General features: G+C 40.4%; 1 protein-coding gene across 1 annotated transcript in view; it reads left to right on the plus strand.

Annotated features, from left to right (window-relative positions):
- The window catches only part of Ppp2r5a (protein phosphatase 2 regulatory subunit B'alpha), a 54176-nt gene that overhangs the window by 25571 nt on the left and 4754 nt on the right, over positions 1-23851 (plus strand). The window contains exons 2-7 of the mRNA XM_008824825.2: positions 8411-8607; positions 12001-12102; positions 17624-17716; positions 20621-20751; positions 22264-22323; positions 23112-23220. Coding sequence (XP_008823047.1) covers positions 8411-8607; positions 12001-12102; positions 17624-17716; positions 20621-20751; positions 22264-22323; positions 23112-23220 — 692 coding nt within the window. The remainder of the gene's footprint in view (positions 1-8410; positions 8608-12000; positions 12103-17623; positions 17717-20620; positions 20752-22263; positions 22324-23111; positions 23221-23851) is intronic.

Below are 23851 nucleotides of genomic sequence, written 5' to 3' on the forward strand. Positions count from 1 at the left end.
GCTGCATGTTCTTGAGCAGAACATGATGGTGACTGGAGTGTGTGGTAGGGGAGCTTCTTCACCTCCTGATAGGAAGTTTCAGGGCTGGGGGGCCAGTTATAACTTTCAGAAGCACACCCTCCAGTGACCTACTTCCTCCAGATGGGTCCCACCTTCTAAAGTTTCCGTCATCTGCCAAAATAGCACCATCAACTAGGAGCCTTTGGGGAAACTTCAGTTACAAACCGAAAACACTGAAGTGGATAAATACCACCAGTTCAAAAAGACTTTGTTAAAGCGTGCCCCCACCCCCAAACCTGGGTCCCTTGTTATAATTATATTCAGGATGACTGAGCAAATACAGATGCTCTGTGACTTAGGGTAGGATTAGTAGAGATGCTCTGGAATTTATGGTGCTGCCCAGCGTTGTGAAAGAATGTTGTACTGTGCATCTCTAGCCTGGGAAGAGAGTAGAATTGAAAGTAAAATTTCTCCTGGACACAAACCACTTTCCTCACCACTTTCTTACTATACTGTAGTGTTAAGGGCGTGGTACAAGACAATTACTCTTTGAATATCCACAGTGCTGCTTACTGTTCGATCTTGTGTGCTATGTGATGCTTCCTGTGAACTTGTATATACATTTCCAGAGATGTTTTTATTTTTAAACCTTTAAGTAAAATTCTGTTAGATAATATAGTTAGTATTTCAGGGAGAACTCCAGGTGAGGAGATTTATCCCCATATAAATCAGAACAGACACCATCCACATTAAAAATGGCAAATGGCAGGGGGGGGGGCTGGAGAGATGGCTCAGCGGTTAAAAGCACTGGCTGTTCTTGCAGAGGACTTGGATTTGGTTCCCAGAACCCACATGACTTCTGTAACTCCAATTCCAGGGGATCTGATGCCCTCTTCTGGCCTCCATGGGCATTTCATTAACATTTAGGCCGGCAAAATATTCATATACATAAGAAATAAATAAAAATAGTTATTTATAATAAAGAATGGCAAATGGGGTTAGGGATGTAGCTCGGTTGGTAGAGTACCTTGCTTAGCCTATATGAAGCCCTGGGTTCCATCCCCAGTACCACATAAACCAAGTATGGTGTCACATGCCTGTAATCCCAGCACTAGGGAGGTGGAGACAAGAGGATCAGAAGTTCAAGGTTATCCTTGGCTACAAGTTTGAGGCTAACCTGGGGTACATGAAACCCTGTTTCAAGAAAATGGAAACTAGGCAGCCAACATTAATTTAATGAAAAGAGCCAAGTAAAACAGTATGTGGCATTATGACAAGATGGCACTAGAGATTTCATCATTGAATATGACAGGCTTTACTTGCAATAATTAAAAAACTTTTAGTCTTTTAGAATTCTATATGTGTATATAATGTATTTTGATCATATTCACTCTCCCCTCTTCCCTCCAACTCCTCCCAGACCTCCTCCACCGCACCCCCCTTTGCAACTTCAAATCCCCCCCTCTTTTTTTTAAAAAAGCCTTTTTGAAGACTGGGTGTCCCTATAGCCTCAGCTGGCCTGTGGCCTAGAACTTGCTATGTAGACTAGCCTAGCCCCAATCTCACAGGGATCTGACTGGCTTTGCCTCCCAGGTGCTGGGGTTAAAGCTGTGTGCTGCTATTCCTGGCTCCTTTTGTTTTTTTAATAACCACTGAGTCCAGGTACTGTTGCTCATGTGCAGGGGTGAAGGCCATCCACTTGTAGTAATTCTCACAGTGAAGAGCAGAGTGGCCAGTGTTGCTGTTGTCATTACATGTCCCAAGCAGGGTTAGTATGCATTCCTTTTCTTTTGTTGTTGTCATGTTCATGAAACATAGCCAAGGTGGGTCATCTGATCTTTTCTCAGCCTGTTTAAATATACTTTGGTGATATTTTTTCCTTGTGACAGAATCCAATAGTGCTGTTTTGGAAAGGTGTCTGAGTTGGGACATGTTAAACATCTGTAAGTATGCACTGTCCCATAATTACCATGAGTACCTCTGTTCCTCCCAGAATAACGACTGTATGTGTGCTCTTTACCCATAGAGAAATGCATTTACACCTACAAGCAGGACAACCAGTTGCAGATGACAACTTTCTCTCCTCCCTCCGTCCCCTCTGTGGTTCTCCCTTCCACAGCTGCTTCTCATAAGCCACCAAGCTCCAGTTTAAAGATAGTTATTAAATACAGAGGTCAGGTATCTCATGATCACTGTTCAGTTTCTTGCTTTTGATTAACTCTGATTTTACTTTGAATTTTTCTGTTTATGTTTAGTCCTATAAGTATTCTTTCTTTTTGACTCCAAATTGTGAGCAATAGGAGACAAATACACACGTGTGCTCGTATGCACACATGCATGGTAAATGGCTTTTTTTTTTTTTTTTTTTTTTTTTTTTTTGTCTTTTTGAGACAGAGTCTCTCTGTAGCCCCAGCTTGCCTGGAACTCACTATGTAGACACAAGGCTGACAGAGATCTGCCTGCCTCTGCCTCCCAAGTGCTGGAATTAAAAAGTGTGTGCCACCATGCCCAGCATGGCAATACTTTTGTATTTTGCTTACTAACATTGTCTTTTATGTTTTATATCTTGCCTTCCCAACTCACTCTAATCCCTTGAAGGTAGGAAATCATTTCTGATTTTCAGACTCTGCTTCAATGAGTTGTGAGAGTTTAGCTAAATTAGTACAGCTAAATTAGTACATATAAAATGCTTAGATCCCTAGCACAAAAATAAAACAAATAACCAAACACCACTTAGAATTGTGTCTTTGCATTAAAGGCAGTTCTGATGTTAGTGGTGTGCTGTGTTTTATTGCAGCACAGCAGCCGCTCAATGGATGTTACATACTTCTGAGAAGGGTTGTATAGGAAATGAGTTTTCTATTCAGTAATTCTAAAAATAATTAGAATTGGAAACTTATTGGAAATGTTTAACTGTTTTCATATTTCTTATGTTTGGGATTGTGACCTTTCCCACTTAAGCATTAGATAAATGTACAGAAATGATAATAACAAATTCAAATAAATATTTAGGCTAAGAGATGAATTAGTGAATCAAGAAGTCACAAAAGCCATTTATTTCTGGAAAAGATTCAAGAGTTAGGTGCTCAGGAAAAAAAACACATTAAAAAACAAACGTCTATCATGCTTTTTAAAAAATATTTTATTTTTAATTATTTTTATTTTATGTGTATTGCCTGCATGTAAGTGAGTGCACCCATGTCGTGCAATGCCACAGAGGTCAGAAGAGGGTTTCGGAGTACCCTGGAACTGGAGTTAAGGACAGTTCATAGCCGCCATGTGGGGGTTGGGAATCGAACCCGGGTCCTCTGCAAGAGCAATCAGTGCTCTTAGCTGCTAAACCATCTCTCCAGCCCCTCTGTCATGCTTTTAAACCTGTCATTTGCCAATCATGCACTACGGTGTGTCGTCTTTGATGCTGGCTGCAGCAGACTGACAGCCTGTGGTATACGTAAGGGAACAGTGCCTCCCATTTGTAACCCACTTGGAAGTTGTGCGCTCATGTTCAAGATTACTGTCTCACTTAATGCATAAAACTCTACCAACAAGGCTGATTAAAAAATTCTCCTTGCTTTCAAGACTTAGACAAGGTCCTGATGTAGTCACTACTGTTATGCCACTTTTAGTATCCAGCACCAGTGTTGAACCTCTTGTTTAATACTCTGTGATACTGGAGATGGAACCCAGAGCCTGTCCCATGGCAGGCAAGTGAGTTACATCCTCAGTCCACAGTGCAGAGTCTTTATTCTTCAAATTCAGAGATATTTTGAGACATCAAACCAGTGTTTGCCAACTCCTTAAATACCTTATGGTAGTTAGAAAGAAAATGGAACCCTGCTCAGTGAATAATTGTGCCCTTAAGGAGCCTGAAATCTTTGGATAGGACAGACATATTCCTTGAATATAGACCTAAAGATAATGTACACTCAACTGTGACTATGATTGTGAGTGCTGGAGGTGATCAGGGAAGGGAGAGACCTACCTAAGGGAAACTTTGTGGAGAATGTAGGACTTAAGTTTATTCTTTGAGTGTGTGTATATACACCATATATGTGTGTGCACATAATGTATTAATGTGAGCACATGGATGTCATGGCATACCTGTGGTGGTCAGAGGACAACCTTAAGGTGTCGTTCCTCACCTCCTGCTTTGTTTGAGACAGGATCCCTGTTGATTTTCCTCTGCACAGGCCAGGCTAGCTGGGCCATGAACTTCTGGGAGTTGGCTGTCTCTGCCTCCCATCTCTCCATAGGAGCACTGGGATTATAGACACTCAGACTACACATCTGGCTTTAATGTGGGTTCTGGGGATTTGAACTCAGGTCCTCATGCTTGTTTTACCCACTGAGCTGTCTCCCTAACCCCTTTAGCGTATTCTTTTTAGGTTTTTAAATTCTTCTAAATATTATAATGTTTTACCTGCTTGTATGTAAGTGTACCATGCGCATGTAATGCCCATGGAGGCCAGAAGAGGACCTGGAATTGGAGTTAGAGATGGTTGCTAGCCACCATGTAGGTGCTGGGACTGAACCCAGGTCCTTTGCACCTTTGCAAGAGCAGCTAGTGCAGTGTTCTTAAGCACTGAGCCATCTCTCTGGTCCCCTTACATTTATTCTTTTTGTTTGTTTGTTTTGGTCTTTTTGAGACAGGGTCTCCCTGTAGCCCCAGCTGTCCTGGAACTCACCATGTAGACCAGGCTGGCCTTGAACTCACAGAGATCTGCCTGCCTCTGCCTCTGAGAGCTGGGATTAAAGGTGTGCGCCACCATGCCTGGCTTAAATTTATTCTTAAAAGATATATAAGACATGAAAATAATGAGAAGAAATGTGGTAAAGTACTTGAGATAGAGAAGAGATTCGAAGGCAGACAGACGTGGCCTTCAGGGAATAGGAGGACTGGTTTCACACTGTGGAAGTGAGAGGAAGGCGAGATCAGGACTTAGCTATGGAAGGCCACTGCACGTAAGGTGGGTTAGTGGATGAATCTGTGTGTGTTTCAGCATTAGATAGAACTCAGCTTGTAAAGGTATAGCACCTTCATCCTCAAATCATTGTAATGGAATTTAATTATATTAATTAAAAAGATGTAATAGAAGAGCTAAGACACAGGCACACTCACAGGATATATTGTCTGCCATAATAAAGATAAAATAAGGGTATAGATGTTTTTAAAAATAAAGATAATGAGTAGCTGAGGTAACCATGGGGATTTTCTGTAAGTTGAGAAAGGGTTCTTAGAACTGAAGTGCCACTGTCTTCTATAGTGTATAATACCTAAACATTCTGATAAGCTTAGCATTATTAAGGATAGTGAGGAACTCAAAAAAAAGCAGAGATGTTTTACCTTCTAGATTTTCAAACTAAGTGTCAGTATTAAGCAGGCATCTGTCTATTAATTGAAATCAACTTGCTATCAGTATTAGGAAATACCACTTCTAACTGAAAATAATGTAGCCTCTTTAAGGGTGAAAAACTCCAAAGTAATTTTTTTAAGATCACTAAAAATGTAACTGCAGAGCAGGAGCAGATTCTGTACTTAGTGGCGGTGACCATGGGGATGAACAGGGTGGCAGTGGGCACGACTGCTGGCTCTGTGAGATGCAGTGTGCACGTCAGATTCTGCTCCACTCTCATCACGTGATAAAGTCTAGTTCTGGGGCACTGGGGACCTGTATGAATTGTTCGATATTAAAAACAGCTGCAAATTTAACGCTCCTTTTAAAAAAATATGCTAAAATAGTGCTACTTCAGAACAGTTCCAGAAAAGGGACTGAATAAAAAAAAAAAAAAAAAAAAAAAAAAGAAAAATTAAAATGTTGGGGCTGGAGAGATGGTTCAGCGGCTAAGAGCACTGGCTGCTCTTGTAGAGGACCCAGGTTCGATTCCCAGCACCCACATGGCCGCTGACAACCATCTGAAACTCCAGTTCTAGGGACTCGAAGGCCCCCTTCTGACCTCCACAGGCATTGCATGACAGGTACACATGCAGGCAATACACTCATACTTATGAAATAAAAATATTTTGAAAAAAGTGTTATACACTGTTTCCATCATTTTCATGTGGACTCTGAATGCCAGTTTTAGGATGGAGACTTCAGCTTCCTGTTGCAGGGACTATTACTGGTTCTGTAACAGAAAATAGTAGGTGTGTTCTTTGTAAGTATGGAGCTGTCTTATGAGACGTGTTTAGTTGCATAGCCACAAATGGACTGCAGAAAATTCAAATTTTATTTAGAATCTTCATATATTTACTCTGGAAGTCATGTGAATTATGCCAGTCTTATATACATTTTGATAAAAATTATGTTTCAAATTATCATGTAGCAAAATCGCCAAGTGGAGAGCTTGTGCTGTATTTGTCTGCTGACTCCATGTGAGTTGGCTGAAGATGATCTGATCTGCCACGGTGGCAGTGCCTTGTCTAAATCAGCTTTTTAAGGCTAACAACCAGAAGATAGTTTCAAAGTCATATTTCACTGTCTTACCTGCCCCACAGAATTTACAAAGCGTGGAGAGGCTGGGGAAATGGTTCAAGATGGGCTATGTAGTCATGAGGACCTGAGTTAAGTCTCCTGCACACATGTACAAAATCTGGCACCTGTAATCCCAGTGATAGGAGGTGGAGATGGGATAGTCCCTGGGACTTCCTGGCCAGCTAAATCCTAGCCAAATTGGCAGGCTCCAGGTTCAGTGAAAGATCCTGCCTCAAAAAATAAGGTGGAGAGCTATTGAGAAAGCTGTTTTGATGTCAACCTCTAGCCTCCACGTACGTGTGCTCACACACCCATACATTGGCTGTACAACCATGTACATAAGCCGGGCGTGGTGGCGCACACTTTTGATCCCAGCACTTGGAAGGCAGAGGCAGGTGGATCTCTGTGAGTTCGAGGCCAGCCTGGTCTACATAGTGAGTTCCAGGACAGCTGGGGCTACAAGGAGACCCTGTCTCAAAAAGACAAAAAATAAAAATAAACATGTACATACATGAAAATGTAGACATCTGTGGTTAGATTTTAATCTTTCTGAAGATCTTTTCTTGTCTTTATATAGAATAGATACTGGTTTTGGATGGAGGAATAATTTTGCATATTATGAGCTAAGTATCAGTTTTTAACTGCATGATTTTAGAAGTCTAACAGTAACTCAGGAAAGGTACACGAGATGACTGAGGTCCCTCTATAAATTTGAAAGTTCAATTTTTCTAATGCTAAAGGCAAAGATTCTAACCGTTGTTAGAGTCGATTTAATGTGACCATATTTCTGTAATAAAAAGAAGGCAAAAGTTAACTGAATGTCTTTTTTGTACCAGGCTTTGTGCTACACATTAGAAAGAGAAAAAAAGAAAACAATAGACATAATTAGATGGCAATTAGATACTTGTCTCTTGCTTTCCCTGGCCTCATAGACTAAGAGTATTAAACATGTAAGATTTTGGGTTATGGTGGCACAGGCCTTTAATCCCAGTACTTGGGAGGCTGAGTCAGGCGGATCTTGTGAGTTGGAGGCCACCCTGGTCTACATAGTGAGTTCCAGGTCAGCTGGGGCTACAGGGAGACCCTGTCTCAAAAAGATGAAAAAACAAAACCAAAAAGGAAAACAAAGTAGATTGAACCAGTTCAGTTTCAGTTCTATAAGGAAACCCCCTGGAGGGGACTTGGGCCAAAATGGAATCAGTGGGTAGAGTCTCTAAGATGGGAATGTGGGGAGATGAGCAATCCAGGCAGAGGAAGCAGCCTGTGCTCTTCAGGACCCTGAGGAAATGGAGAGGCACGTTGTGTTTTGTTGAGCAAGAACTCTTGGCATAGGCAGGTGTACTCTGTGTACAACCCAGAGGGTTCATCCTCTTTAATTATTGAGAATCATTAAAAAGTGTTGAGTATGTATGATAGTATTATCTTGGCAAGATTTTTTTTTTTTTCGTCTTTTTGAGACAGGGTCTCCCTATAGCACCAGCTGTTCTGGAACTCACTATGTAGACCAGGCTCCCTTGAATTCACAGAGATCCGCCTGCCTCTGTCTCCCAAGTGCTGGGATTAAAGGCATGTGCTACCACGCCCACCTTATCTTGGCAAGATTTTAACTTTTCACATAGCTTTGATGCGAAATCTGAATGACAGTAGTTATGAATAATTAGCCTATCATTACTATAGTTTAGATGAGCATGATGAACATCTGAAATGATGGCAGGAATAACACAGGGATAGATCCTCAGGTACCTTAGAATCAGTAATGTTTAGTGGTTGGCTGTGGCCAATGAGAAGAGACCAATATAAACCCTAAGGGATGGGATTACATGGTGAGATTATCACTGGATTTCTTAGAGAACTTGGATGCATGCAGATAACTTGTACAAATGAAAACATATAACAGTAACTTTCAAGTTATTAATTTTCTCTGTTTCTCTTTATAGATGCCACTTCAAATGAACAGCAAGAGCTTTTCTGTCAGAAGCTGCAACAGTGTTGTATACTGTTTGATTTCATGGACTCTGTTTCAGACTTGAAGAGCAAAGAAATTAAAAGAGCAACACTGAATGAACTGGTTGAGTATGTTTCAACTAATCGTGGTGTAATTGTTGAATCAGCGTATTCTGATATAGTAAAAATGGTAAGCCTCTAGACTTACTCCTCAGATTTGTATAAATTCAAAGATCTGAGGTACATGAATTAAACTGACCAATAAATATACAGTAACTAACATACTCAAAAAAGAATGTTCTTCTAAAAAGCGCATTAGAAATATCCATTTCACTGATGTGACCATTACTTGTTGGAGTTGGGGAAACTAAAAATTACAATGGCTGGTGGCTACCATAGTGAATAGTTGATCTCGAACCTGGAAGAACGGTGTAGGCTCAAGATAATGCTCTTGCAGAAGACTGGAGGTTAGTTTCCCAGCACCCAGGTTGAGCAAGTCACAGTCACCTGTAACTTCAACTCCGGGGGGGATCCAGAGCCTCTGGCCTCCAAGAGCACCTGTACTCGTGTGTACATATACTCACTCATTCTCTCACTCCTCTCGTGTGTACATATACTCACTCATTCTCTCACTCCTCTTTTTGAAAAAGACATAGGCTCAAGATTATACAGATTGAGCAAGAGGCATGGTGGTACATGTCTTTAATCCCAGCACTCAGGAGGCAGAAAGGAGGCTGATCTTTTGAAATCAAGGCCAGCCTGGTCTACGTATAGAGTTCCAGAGGAGCTGGGGCTTCTGGGAGACCCTGTCTCCAAAACCCCTGAAAAACAGAAACCAAAACAACAAAAGATAATGCAGATTGATAATATCAGAGGGAGTGATGGCTGAGAATTGTAGAGAGCAGGGAGACAGGTAAGCAGTGGGAAGGGAGTCAGGCTAAAAGAAATCCTATTTAGAATGTTTTAATATCATGCTCAGATCTTTAGGGTTAAGTAATACTACTTTTTGAAGATTCTTAAACCAAAAATCAGAAAGCTAAAGTGCAAAAATGTTTGAGCACGTGATTCCACAAGTGGAAAATTTCACATCTGACCTCATGGATTGAAGTTGAAACAGGTGCACTAAAAATACTGACTGTAACCTTTAGGCTTTGTGTATAAAGAACATGCAACAAATGAACTCCATGTTTAGTGCCCAAGATACCTCATTATGTGTAAATACAGGTATTCCAAAATCTAGAAGAATCTAGAGCACTTCCTGTTCTAAGCATTTTACATAAAGAATGCTCAGCCTCAATAAATAAATAGCAGAGTATCTCATGTGAAAAGTGAACCACTACTCTGTTGATGTAAGGCTGTTTAGGATGTTGTTGATGAGTAATTTAAGCTAGTTCTCAATCAAAATAGAAGTTTAGCATTCATGGCCTGCATTTGTTGCCTTCTAAGAAAATACAGAACTTCAGTGGGTGTGATTAGAATCACTGAGCAGACCATTTAAACTCACCCCAGGGCGTAGAAGCTGCACTGTAAGATCTGTTCTGGGGGAGAGCAGAATGGATAGTAGGCAAAGTAATTTGGCCCCGGTATATGAGTTGGGCTTCTTTCATCTCGTCTGAAGACCTGTCAAAGGAACTTAGGAATTTGTATTGTGTTCTTAGAAACAGAAATTAAAGTCCCAGTTTTTTTAAAAAAAAGATCAGCTATAAATGGAACATTAATCAGAATAAAATTAGCTTCCTATACTCCCCCAGTTTGTATATTTAAAAGGGAGTGACAGTTTAGGAATGTAAATATTAAATATTGATGGGCTTCTTGATTTTATCTTTTTCATTAAATTTCAGGGGTAAGGGACTGGAGAGAGGGCTCAGTGTTAACTCAGCTGCTCTTGCAGAGGACCTGGGTTTGAGTCCCAGCACCTACATAGGGGCTTACAACCATCTGTAACTCCATTTCTAGGGGATCCAACACCCACTTCTGACCTCCAAGGGCATTGTATGACATGGGTCCCCTTAAATGCAGGCAATACATTCATGTACATTAAAATTTTAAAAATTTCAAGGGTAAAAGTTGTTGCATGTTACTGATTTCAGATGGTTTGTATTGAGGAATGTTGAAGTTCCAGTGTCAGATACTCTTTTTTTGGTCTTTTTGAGACAGGGTCTCCTTGTAGCCTCAGCTGTCCTGGATCTCACTATGTAGACCAGGCTGGCCTTGAACTCACAAAGATCCGCCTGCCTCTGCCTCCCAAGTGCTGGGACTACAGGCGCGTGCCACCATGTGCAGCCCCAGATACTCTTTTATAAAGTCGATAGGTGTTGAAAATATTTGAGTCACATTATTCTATGATTTGCTATGCATTCTTGGATTTAATTTCTGTGTTCTAGTGAAAAGATGTGTTTTATTGTTTTGTTATTTAACTTCAGGTTACTTCTAGATAAGGGATGAGCCACCTCACCAATGTAGTCCTTTAACATGCTTCTGAATATAGGTTATTTTATTGGTGGCTACAAGGTTAATTTTTTCTTTTGCTGCTGACAATTATGAGATGTATTTCATTTTTCAAATTCTAGGATGTTTTGCTATTCTTTGTGAAATTGATGCCTATCAAATGCTTACCGGTTTTAGCCTTAAATTCTGGCTTTGAGCTCTAAGTTCTAGATGGTTAACTTTCTGGGACTTAGGGTTAAGGTAATACTGTTGGCAGGTATTTGACTGTCCTAGGTACCACTTTTTTACAGTAGTTGGAAACTGACTTGTACCATTAAACATTACTTGTCCTACCTTCCTACCCCAGGTAGTTTACCTCAAATGGTCAACCTCACAGTAACTCAGCCTTAAATGTTTACTGAACCATCTGATCTGTCAGTCTGTTCATCTTAAAAAAATTGTGAGTTGGAACTACAGTATAGTCTTTGCTGGAGAGAAAAGGGTGTATGTGGTTACCTTGGTGCTGGCTGACACAAATGATGCTAAGATTAAGTACTATACAGAATCCAAACTGGATTTCAGAGCACTTCCTGATTTCAGAGTAATTCATGTTTTAAAGTCTCAGTGTATTGAAATACAGTAAAGGAAATAAATCATTGTGAAATTTTATAGCTATGTATGTAAAACAGTGAAGACGTCCCCCTTCCTTCTTTTTCTCCCTATATATATGTAAGAATGGAGAATTTTACCTAACTCTTAGGTAGTAGGAACAGAATGGCTGGATTAGACTATGGAAGGAGTTGTAAAAAGATGAATCATAATATGGAGAGGTGGTGTTAGTAGTTTGTCCTTTCCCCATGATCCCCCGCCCCCCCCCGTCCTTCATTTTAAACAAAACTTGGTAAGAACACCTGGTAATTTAAGGAAGAAGAATATGGAGATAATCTTGTAATCATTGGTGCTCTGGGGTCCAAAGAAGTCCCTTACTTGGTAGAGAAAGAGAAACACCTGTCCTCTTTATATCTTGAAGAGATTTATTGGTTTGAACTAAATTTATAGCCATAGCTTTTTTCTTTAAAAATGGTAAAAAGAATTCACTGTTGAATTGAACTACACAGCAAAGAGCATAAAAGCCCAACTTATGTTTTCTTTACAGATAAGTGCTAACATCTTCCGTACTCTTCCTCCAAGTGATAATCCGGATTTTGACCCGGAAGAGGATGAGCCCACGCTTGAGGCCTCTTGGCCTCACATACAAGTATGGAGCATGCGTTTGTATTGATCATTTTTACATTTCAATATTCTTCTGATTCCGAAGGCTTATTTAAAATATTTTACTTTTGCCAGGCATGGTGGCACATGCCTCTGATCCCAGCACTCAGGAGGCAGAGGCAGGCGGATCTCTGTGAGTTCAAGGCCAGCCTGGTCTACACAATGAGTTCCAGGACAGCTGGGGCTACAGGGAGACCCTGTCTCAAAAAGACCAATAATAATAATAATAGTAATAATAATTGGCTTTTAAGTTGGGCGTGTTGTCACTTGACTGTAATATGAGCATTTGAGAGGCTGAGGGCATGAGTTTGAGGCCTGCCTGAACCACATAGTGAGACCTTGTCTTTGAAAAGAAAAGAAAAAAGGAGAAAGGGGGAGTGGGCACCGAGATGGCTCAGTGGGAAAAGGCACTTGCTGCCAAGTCTGATGACCTGAGTTCAGTCTGAGGACCCACATGGTAGAAATAGAGGGCCAGCTCCTATAGGCTGGCCTCTGGTCTCCACATGCAAGCTGTGGTGTGTGCACACACAGTGAGTAACTGGTAAAGATAAAGTGATACAAAATAATACTATCTTTAACACATTTTCTTAACATTATTTTGTTTTCTAAAAATAATGTTTTTTTATTGTGAAAAATACACCTGATGTTAAAGACACAGTAAGAAAATGATATTCTGTAATTCTGCTCATTCTGTCCATTTTATCTGTCATGCCTGGCTTAACTTTAACGTTGACATTTTTAATTGACAAGTTATATGATCTTCTCTGTCCTCCTTTCCTCTTCCCCCTCCCTCCCTCTCTCTAGACATTTTTTGTTTTGTACTAAGTGTTTACATTTTATATTTAGCTAATCAGATCTTTATTTAGTTCTAGGAATTCGATAAAGTGAAAATATTACTGAGGAAGAGTAATCTCAAGACCTTTCAAATATGTTTCCTTGACTCTTTTCGTGAATGCAGATTTGCAGTTTACTGTCTTCCTTCTTTTCACAGTAATGGGGTTTGTTGAGCAGTGGAGCAGAGGCAGACTGAACAAGGGAACAAGAGAAAGACATTCCTCAGTATCCAAGGGAATTGAAAGTAGTATTAGGGAGATTGGAGAGATGGCTCAGTGGTTAAGAGCACTGGTTGTTCCTGCAGAGGACCCGATTTTGATTCCCAGCACCCACATGGCGGCTAACAACCATCTGTAACTCCAGTTTCAGGGGATCTGATACCTCCTCTGACCTCCATGGGCACTGCACAACATGGCCACATTTACATGCATGCAGGCAATACATTCATACACATAAAAAATAATAAAAAATTTAAAAATAGTATTACATGGTAATTATTAATGCACAACAGTTTTTAAGTATTTATCTTCCCTAGTTATTAAGTACCAAGAATATAGCAATTTTCTGTATACCTACTTTTATATAGTGTAGGATTGTGTATTTTCATTTTCTTAATTACTGTAGTGAAACAGATAATTAAGATTTAATTATGTGGGGCTGGAGAAATGGCTCAGCAGTTAAGAACACTTGCTGTTCTTCCACAGGACCTGAGTTCGATTCCCAGCACTCACATGGTGGCTAACAACCATCTGTAACTCCAGTTCCAGGGCATCCAACACCCTCTTCTGGCCTCTTTGGCTCTTGTATACATGTGGAGCAATTGCTTACATGCAGTCAACACACATAAAAATAATAGCATTTTAAAAAAAAATTTATTATGTGAGACAAAGCCAGGTACAGTCTCACATACCTATAGTCCAAGTTACTTGGGAGGCTGAGGCTGGAGGATTGCTTCAGCCATGAGTTTTAAGACCAGAGTAGGCAGTATGTCTTTATTTTAGGGAATAGAAGAATATTCCTAGTCCCTATTATTAGAAATTAGAGTAGTAACATGCATTTTACAATGTACACCTTTACATTAGATAAACTTTTGGCCAGAGTGCTGAACTCAGCAAATACCTTACATACTGAAGGAGAATGGCTACATATTTTATAGTATACATGTTGTAATAATAAGTACATACTTTGTCAAAGATGATCACTTGAAGAAGAGAGAATGCAGGATAAGGTACATAGAGAGTGACACTGGGGATGAGATTTGGTTTATAGAAGCATAATATTACAGTACCATTTTGAAGATTGTCAGCTCTCTAGATCAATAGTTTCTTCTATCCTTGTTTGGAATAACTATTCCACATATTAAATAACCTTTGTCGTCATCTTGTCAGTGCTGCTAAGTTGGGTGCATGACAGCAGACCTCTGCTAATCGTCACTTGCCACTTCATGTGCTTTGTGTCAGGGAAATGATGTTGATGGGAATTATTTAAGAAATTACATATAGATGGTGAATGATACAGTGTCCAGCTAGATAAATGGTTTAGAGAATTTGGAGCTTGATATCATTTAAGTCTCCCAGGAGAGATGCTGTTTCAAAAACTTCAATCTTGTAGTCTGAATTTCCGAATAAGTACTTAGCACTGGTCTGCCTGAAGAACTGAGTCTGATTCCACACCCCCAGGGCATGCTCTGAACTGGCTTTGTCTCAAGACACACACATCTTTCTTTCTATAAAAGCCCTGCTCTTTCTTTCTTCCTGTCCAGGTCTAAGTGAATGCAGACCACCACATCCCACACTGATACAGCTCTTCGTCAAATGTCTCCACTCAAAATCGGTGCCAGATTTATTTGTGTACTCCTCTTATTTTTTGTTCTGTCTTCCTCCTTGGATAGGCTTTCTGGGCTGCACAGTGCCCAATACCTGTTCACGCTAGATGTAGCTCACCCAGCAGTAAACTTGAAAATAGGCACTAAATAAGTTGTGTTGTCAGCAAAGCTGCATAGCACAAGTCTTCAGAGCACCCCAGGCATGTCTGTGCCCCAAACCAAAATTATGTATAGTGTTGTTACATAGGTATCCACGAATAAAAACTTACTGGACACCAGTTCTTTTTCTTGTTGTGTTCTTAATGCACAGGTAACATTGCAAGGTAATATTTGATTAAATGAGCATTGTTCCTTGTGCCTAGATAGGTAAAGGTACATTTAAAAAAATGTAAGTTGGTTTGCTGGCCATGGTGGCATACGTCTTTAAAAATCCCAGCACTTGGGAGGCAGCGGCAGGCGGATCTCTGAGTTCAAGGCCAGCCTAGTTTACATAGTGAGTTCCAGGACAGTTGGGAATGCAGAGAGACCCTGTCTCAAGAAGACAAAAAAAAAAAAAAAAAAAAAAAAAAAAAAAAAGTAAATTGGGCTGGGGAAGGGGCAGCATGTAGGAGGCTGAGGCAGAGGAACCGGAGTTCAGAGACTGTTGCACTATGTGTGAACCTGTCTCAAAAACCCTTACAAAACTGTATGTACCCAGATCTCAAAACTAGTCAGCTAGTGTTATTCAGCTCACAGATGCAGAACTCTGTTGAGTGATATGGCCCAAATCTCTGCTGCGTTTGTGTGTTGTGAGGTCTAGGAGCTCATGGAGCCACATCTGTCTTGTTCTTTTCTTTCCTTTTTTATCGGGCACAAGTATCTAAAGTTTCTTTTTTCCTTTTTGCATATGTATGTGTGTGTATACATGTGTATGAGTGCACATGCATGTGGAGAGCCAAAGTTGACATGTTTTCCTTGATTGCTCTCAACTTTTTATGTGTAGAGGTAAGGTCTCTCATTAAACCTGGAGCTCACAGATTCCAGGTAGTCTGCCTAGCCAGCTTGCCCGTCTGCCTCCACAGTACTGAAATTATAGAGAGGCAACTCCTCCTGTCCAACTTTTTCTCTTTTTTGGAAGATCTTTTTAAATGTGTTTATCTGTATGTGGGTATGGACACATGAGTACCAGTGCCCATGGAGGCCAGAAGAGGGCATCAGATTCCTTGAGGCTGTTGGTTGTGATCTGCCTGATGTAGGTGTTAGGAACTAAACTCAGGCTCTCTGCAAAAGCAGCGAGTACTCGACTGCCATCTCTCCAGCCTTCATATGGCTGCTCAGGACCCAAACTCTGAGCTCTGGTCCTCACACATGCAGAACAGATGATTTTCCGTGGAGCCCAGAACCCCAAAATGCATGTGTGTTTGTTTTCTTGAGATAGGGTCTCCCTATAACCTCAGCTGGCCTGGAACTTGCTATGAAGACTAAGCTGGCCTGAATCTCACAGAGATCTACTTGCTTCTGCTTCTAGAGCACTAGGATTAAAGGCATGTGCCACCATGCCCAAATAAAATATTTCTTAAATTACCTTTTTATTTGGGGATCTAATCCTCTTTTACTTTCAGATTGCTAAGCTGACTTACTGTTTACTTGTATTTTACAAATTAAGGTATATCTGAGGCTAATTGCCTGCCTTTTGTAGCTGTTAGGTTACAGTTAAAAAACTTTAAGCTTAGGGGATGGAGAGATGGCTCAGCGGTTAAGAGCACTGACTGCTCTTGCAGAGGACCTGGGTTTGATTCCCAGCACCCACATGGCAGCTACGAACCATCAGGAATCCGAAGCCCTCTTCTGACCTCTGCGGCATTGCATGACATGGGCGCACTCACATACGTGCAGGCAGTACACTCACACACATAAAATAAATAAAATATTATTTAAAAAAATTTTTAAGCTGTACTTTCTCCTTGACAGTGTGATGGTGACAAATGGAACCAGGTGTTACTTGAGTCTGAGGTATTATTCTAGAGGTCAGTTTGCTACTACACAACAGTTGCATGGTGCATCTCAATAGAAGGCCTGCTTGTTCTCAGGTCTGTGCTTGTGCAGGTTGGTTTGTTACTCTCCAGTGTGAGGAAGCTGTGTTGCTTTGTTTTTCCCCATTCTCAATTTATAGTCACTATTGATTTATGCGCATGTGGAGGTCAGAGGACAACCTGCAGGAGTTGGTCTTTCCTTCCACCATGTTGGTCCTGGGAATCAAACCCAGGCCATCAGGCTTGACAGCAGACACCTTTACCCTGAGCCATCTTGCCAAGCCTCCAAATTCTAGTTTTATAGAAAGACTTGAAGATTTTCTTGTTACACACTGCTCACTCTTACTGTTTTTTGGTCTTTTTTGAGACAGGGTCTCCCTGTAGCCCCAGCTGGCCTAGAACTCGCTGTGTAGACCAGGCTGGCCTTGAACTCACAGAGATCTGCCTGCCTTTGCCTCCGAGTGCTGAGACTAAAGGTGAGCACCACCACACCCGGCCTCCACACTGCCCAGTCTTACCTAGAGGTTTCTGAGCCTGTGTTTGAGAAACTCTTGGTGAAATTGAGGTAGGTTAATAGTGCACCAAGGAAGGAGCCATCCTCATACCTTAGTGGTGCTGTTGTTGTCTGTCCTATAGATCATTCTCTCCACCAGTCATGCAAAGCAATACACCTCATTACGAAACCAATTGTAAATATATAGTTTTTTAAGTACTTTATTTTTAGAAACTATTACCAATCACCTGCATTTACAAGGAGGTATATTTTTACATGAAGTCAAATTTGGGGCAGAATTTTACAGGCCCTCATTTTAACTTTTATTGGCTTTCTCTCACAGTTGGTGTATGAATTCTTCTTGAGATTTTTGGAGAGTCCTGATTTCCAGCCTAGCATTGCAAAGCGATACATTGATCAGAAATTTGTACAACAGGTGAGGAACTCTCATATCTCTTATTTTCCTACCTTAGTTATTAACTTGTGACTAAGAGTAGTCTTCCAAAACCTAAATGATTTAAAATACTTAGCTATTATAAAAGTAGCTTTGAGGGCCTAGAGATGGCTTGGAGGCTAAGAGCCCTTGTTCTTGAGATCCAAGTTCAAGCCAGGCATGGTGGTGCACACCTTTTATCCCAATACTCAGGAGGCAGAGGCAGGGAGACATCTGTGAGTTCAAGGCCAGCCTGGTCTACATAACAAGATCCAGCCAAGGCTGCATATTGAGACCCTGTCTCAAAAAAAAAAGAGCCAAGTGTGGTTCTCAGCACCCATGTCAGGTACCTTATAACCACCTGTAACTGTAGTTCCAGGAGTCTGATGCCCTCTTCTGGCCTCCATAGGTAGCAGTAGCAATACACAAGTGGCATACACAAACATATACACTTAAAAACATGCACTTTTAAAGTAGCTTTGAGAAGTTAAGAGTACTTGTATCAAGGGTGTGCACTAATGAAGTCAAATTGTCCTTTCTGTAGTCTCGACTTTGGTATGATCATTTAACCTCAGCAAAACTTGTGTTTTAAATTGTTTTAAAGATGTATTCTTATTTATGTGTATGTGTGTCAGTGTGAGTTTATGTGCATTCATGTGTGTGCAGATGCCTTCAGAGGCCAGAGGACGTCAGATTTCCTGAAACTGGAGTTACAAGAGGTTGTGAGCTGCCTGATATGGGTGTTGGGATCCAAACCTGGGCCTTCTACAAGAGCAGTAAGCGCTCTTAACTAGTGAGCCATCTCTCCAGCCCTGTTTTAAAGTTTTAAGTCTTTGAGCTTGAAATGTGTTTTAAACACTGACTTTGAGCTGACGGTCGGGGGGATTGTGAGGAGTTTGAGCTCTGGATACCGTTCCTTTTTCCTTTCCTCTCAACATCATGGCCGCCAGCCCACCCAGTTCCTTAAACCACAGACACAGGATCCTTAAGGGGAGAAGGTAGAGTTAAGCACATGCAGCACTTTCTTCCCTTTTGGAACCTACATATAATTAGTTTCTAAGAATGTGTCTATTTCTGTTTATATTGTCAAAATTGTTAAAATAATTTAGAAGCCTCTTTTTAAGCATTTGAAATTTGCCTGGCCCTAAACAGAACTGTGAAGTGGACCAAGCTTTTCTAGGTCCATTTTCTCTTTTAAAGACCATTGTCAATATGGAATGCCTTGTTGGGAATTTGATGCAAAGGCCACAATTAAAATCATTATGAGGCCCTTTCAGACCACTGTTGGGTGTCCCATATGATTAAACATGAGTTCCACATATTTAGAACTACCCCTGACTCCTATAAAGTACTAGTTGCTGTGGAGTGCTGATAAACAAGAAACAATGTCTGCTTAGAGGAGTTACTTTCTTGTTTGGCTCTGTGGGATACATTCAGGACCCCTGCTGACCAGCAATTGTATTTCACACAACAGCAGATTGAGAGGAACCTTCCTTTAGCGCTTCAGTCTAGAGCTTGAGATACTCAGGCTGCTGGACTTTTCTTGACATATGGAGCAAGGAGAAGCCTGGTGGAGTGGACCCATGTCCTGCATTGTACTTGAGAGTTTCAATTATCTGAGAGGCTGAGGCCGGGTAATTTCGTTCCAGCAGTTCTATGTGACTGTTTTCACAGCTGCTTCTCTGAAATATTCTTAGGGTGTTGCTTCCAGAAACTGACATGACAGTTCTCAGCTTTTGTATTTGGAATGATGTGAAAGATTGCTTTATTAAGACTCAGAAGAGTAGGAAAAATTTTATTACATTTTTTTGAAAAAATTTGCAAAACTTCAATTTATGTTCAAACTGGAGAGTATCTGAAGGAAACTAAGATGTACTGTTTGGGTGTGCGAGGCACTGTTCAGTGCTTTTGGGTAGAGATAGCCCTCATTCAGCTTCATGTCACTCGTAGGCAGCACAATTTGAATTTGAACTAGACTCCCTAACCTTGATAGTATCTGCTTCTAAGGCCAGGGGTTATGAATTACTCTTTAAAAGCAGTTTGATAAAAGCAAGTTTCCTGATTCCTGGTTGTTTCATCATGTGAGTATATTTCTAATAAATTATAATACATAAAAATGTCTTGATTTGAAACATAAATTTGAGCATAAAATGAGTAGTTTAGCCACTTAAGACTAAGTTGGGCTAAATTTATCAGCCATATTGACAAATACTTGTGTCCATGGATACTTTTGGCTAGAGCTTGGTACAGTGTCCTGACCGAACTAAAAATGAGTGCAGACCATAAGCAGATCATGTTTGGAGGCAGGTAAATCTGACTCAAGTTGTCACTACCTAAAAAATAGCTACTTAGGTTTAAAATCTACATGTAATTGAAGACAGAATGGAGTAAGAACTGATGCAGTTCACAGCTTACCATCTTTCACGGACCTGCCCAGTTCCAAAAGTCAGAACATACAGTTCTAGTAGATTATGTGTATTTACATATGTATGGTATGGTTTTGGTTTTGGGTTTTTTTTTTAAGACCAGGGTATCATTGTGCAGTCCTAGATGGCCTGAATGTACACTACGCTGGCCTCAAACACAGAGATCTACCTGCCTCTGCCTCCTAAGTGCTGGGATTGAAGGCATGCACCACCACATCCAGCTGCTATGTCTCAAAACTTAAACTTTTAATTATTAAAGATAATTAGACATCTCTTAAATTTTAATGCTTTTAAAAGAAATAACCAACCCCCTAAGCTTTTCAATGTTTTATTTGCTTAGCACAAATAAAATCAGAGAAGGCAGAATATTTAAGAAAAAAATTACAAATTTTTTTAGATAAGTGTAGAATAAAATCAGAAGAAAAAGAGCACTTTTAGCTCGATTATTTTTTAAAAGTAATTTGTCAGATTTTTTTTAAAGCTCCTGGAGCTTTTTGATAGTGAAGATCCCAGAGAACGTGACTTCCTGAAGACTGTTCTGCATCGAATTTATGGAAAATTTCTTGGACTAAGAGCATTCATCAGAAAACAAATTAACAACATTTTCCTCAGGTAAATCAATCTTATGCTAATTTATAGCACTCCCCCCTTATCTTTTCCCAAGCTCCTTTTAGGTTAATTCTTAATATCTAAAACCTGGATATTTTAACAAATGAGTGAAATTTTATAGTAATGAGGACAGTGCTTGGCGTTTGGTTTCTTTTCTTTTTTTTCCTGTACTTGCCTCCCAAGTGCTGGGACTACAGGTGTTCACCACCATGCCCAGCTTGAGGACAGTGTGTGATAGGTAATACCAATGCTGTATTTATTTAAGATGGGTTGAGAGAATTTACTAAATTTTTCTTTGAACTCTTAAGATTTTTTTGTGTGTAAATATTGCTGAAACCAGTACCTGTGGAAACACATTCTTTTGACTGTCTGACATAACTAATTAAATACATATGGGACCTATCATTTGAATACTTTATAAATGTTAATCTGTTAAAATATTTGCCTCAAATTGGGCTGGAGAGGTGGCTCAGCGGTTAAGAGCACTGACTGCTCTTGCAGAGGACCTGGTTCTATTCCTAGCACCCACATGGTGGCTAATAACTGTCCTTAACTCCAGTTTCAGGGGCATCTGATGCCCTCTTCAGACCGCCGCAGCACTGCATAACATGGGTGCATTCACATACATGCAGTCAGTACACTTGTACACATAAAATTAAATATTTGCCTCAAATCAAGAGATTTCACATTAACGCCTCTACTTCAGGTTTATTTTCTTTGCCTCAGTTAATTGAAGACGGGAAGTAAGGCTGTCAGGGAGATGAGTGGTGTCTGCCTCCTGGAATCTCTCCAGTTCTCCATATCTCCCTATCTACTGTGGCTACGGGTCAGCCCTGCCTCTTCCTCTTGTCATCTGCCTTAGTGGCAGTCCCAATATTGGAACGCTAGATAGCCTATGTAATGTGAGGCCTAGGAAAATTCCAGGCAATTTAAGAAGTGAGTCCGTATCACTTGGGTTTTGTTGTGAATAGAGGTTTCCTGTTTTGGAAAAGTTTCTTTGAGCAAATCTGTCTTTTTTTGTATAGTAAATTGAATGTAAATCAGAGGAAATAGTACTGTCACCTTCATATGACAAAATTTAGAAGTCTATGTGACTTAGTGGGAAATGGATCTTTTTGTCAACATTGCTATGAAGTTGGGCTGGGGATGCAGCTCCATTGAGTGGAGTGATTGCCTAGCATTCCAAACCTAGGGTTCCATTCCTAGTGCCATATAGAGCCTACCAGGTATGAGGCCACACAACCTGTAATGTCAGCACTCGGGAGGTGGAGCAGGACGATTGGGAGTTCAAGGTTGGCTACATCCCAAGACCAGCCTGGAATACATGAGGTCCTCTCAATAGAGAGGTCGTGGGTTCCTGTGAATTAACTGGTTTGGGGTTAAGTAGTTAACAGAAGAAAAAAAAACACAAGCATTCCCTGTGCCTTTCTGTTGCCCACTGGATTGGTTTCTTTCCCATCCTGCCTGTTTTCTGGTGTGTGAGTTTTACTACCTCTATCTCTATTTTAAATTCAGGTTTATATATGAAACAGAGCATTTCAATGGTGTTGCTGAGCTCCTCGAAATACTAGGAAGGTGGGTCAGGGGGGTTTTGTCCTTCTTAAGAATTAAGTTAATGAATGAATGTTTTATGTACTAACAGCTAGAGTCAGAAAAAAATTGCTTCCTATTTTAAGAGTGTAATTATAGACCACAGTGCTAGAGGGCCTGAGTTCAGTCCTCAACTAAAATAAATGAACAAACGTGGAGCATTCAGCCTCATTTCTCAGCTGAATTCCTATTGCAGGGTTCGGGGGGCTTGGCATGGTAGAGTACTGCTGCGTAGGTCACGGTCCACATCTGCTTCCCCTTTTGAAGTTGCGGAGCCATGGGACTTTCAGATCTCCTAACTAGGAGGAGCTGAAGGAAGTTGAAATTGAAATGAATGATCAGTGAGATTACAAGCAGTGTTACTCACTGTTGAAAGACTATCCTAATCTGTCTTGTCTTTGTAGTCACTAAATAGAATTACGCAATTATAGAATTATCTTAATTTTCTTTAATTTCAGATTATTCAGTATTATAGGAGAAACTCATTTACTTCAGAACATGCTGAAAATTCTAACAGTGTTGTGACTGACTCGCTGTGGCTTTAGGGAAGAAAAAGAAGGGCAGCAAAGCAGGAGGCAGCAGTCTGTAGGGTGAGAGAGACCGACCGCACACTGACCTAAGGGATAGAGCTCAGAGCAGTGGTCTTAGTTTGGAGAGGAATAGTCTTCCAGCTGTAGCACGGAAGCAAGCTGCTCCTTATGTACTGGTGGATATGATACTTTAGAAACAAGTGGTAACTCCTTAACCCTTCCCCTGCCTTCTCTTCCCTCCAGTATTATCAATGGCTTTGCATTGCCACTGAAAGCAGAACATAAACAATTTTTAATGAAGGTTCTTATTCCTATGCATACTGCAAAAGGATTAGCTTTGTTTCATGCTCAGGTAAGTTTCAGAAAAATTAAATAAAATGAACAGTTTCGAAGACAAATATAAAGGCAGAGAATTTGAGATATTGAGACGACAGTGTCAAGTATAATTGAGGAATCTGCTTTGAAAATTGCCCAAAGCAAATTTTTATTGTATTTTGTTACTAAGGCTAATAGTATCAGGTTTACTTACAGAGCAGGAGTGGTGGCGCATACCTTTTAATCTCAGCACTGGGAGGCAGAGGCCCGCCTGGTCTGGTCTACATACATACTACAGGGAGACCCTGCCTCAAAAAAAACAACCAAAAGGTTTACTTGTAGTCTGGTCCAGGACATGAGCTAATTAGCTGTGTAAGTGATGTGAATAAATCTCACACCTGCAGAATTGGCACTTTGAACCTTTGTAACCTAGTTAGATCTTGGTGGCCTCTAACATTTAGAGACTAGCACAGACCACATATGGTAGATATGACTGAAGATGAAATTGTTCTTGTAAAGTCTAGAGATAACAATTGTTTGAACCAGAACTTTCAAGATTCAAAAAGGTACAATTATATTTGTTTTCTATACTGGAATTGAAAACTAGTAAAAATTTTCAAAGTGATGTTTTTGTTGACTAAATAGGAAATCTCATGTCCCTGTGACTT

This window comes from Nannospalax galili, unplaced genomic scaffold, assembly GCF_000622305.1.
Source record: "Nannospalax galili isolate Female #2095 unplaced genomic scaffold, S.galili_v1.0 scaffold648, whole genome shotgun sequence".
Classification (NCBI taxonomy): Eukaryota; Metazoa; Chordata; class Mammalia; order Rodentia; family Spalacidae; genus Nannospalax; species Nannospalax galili.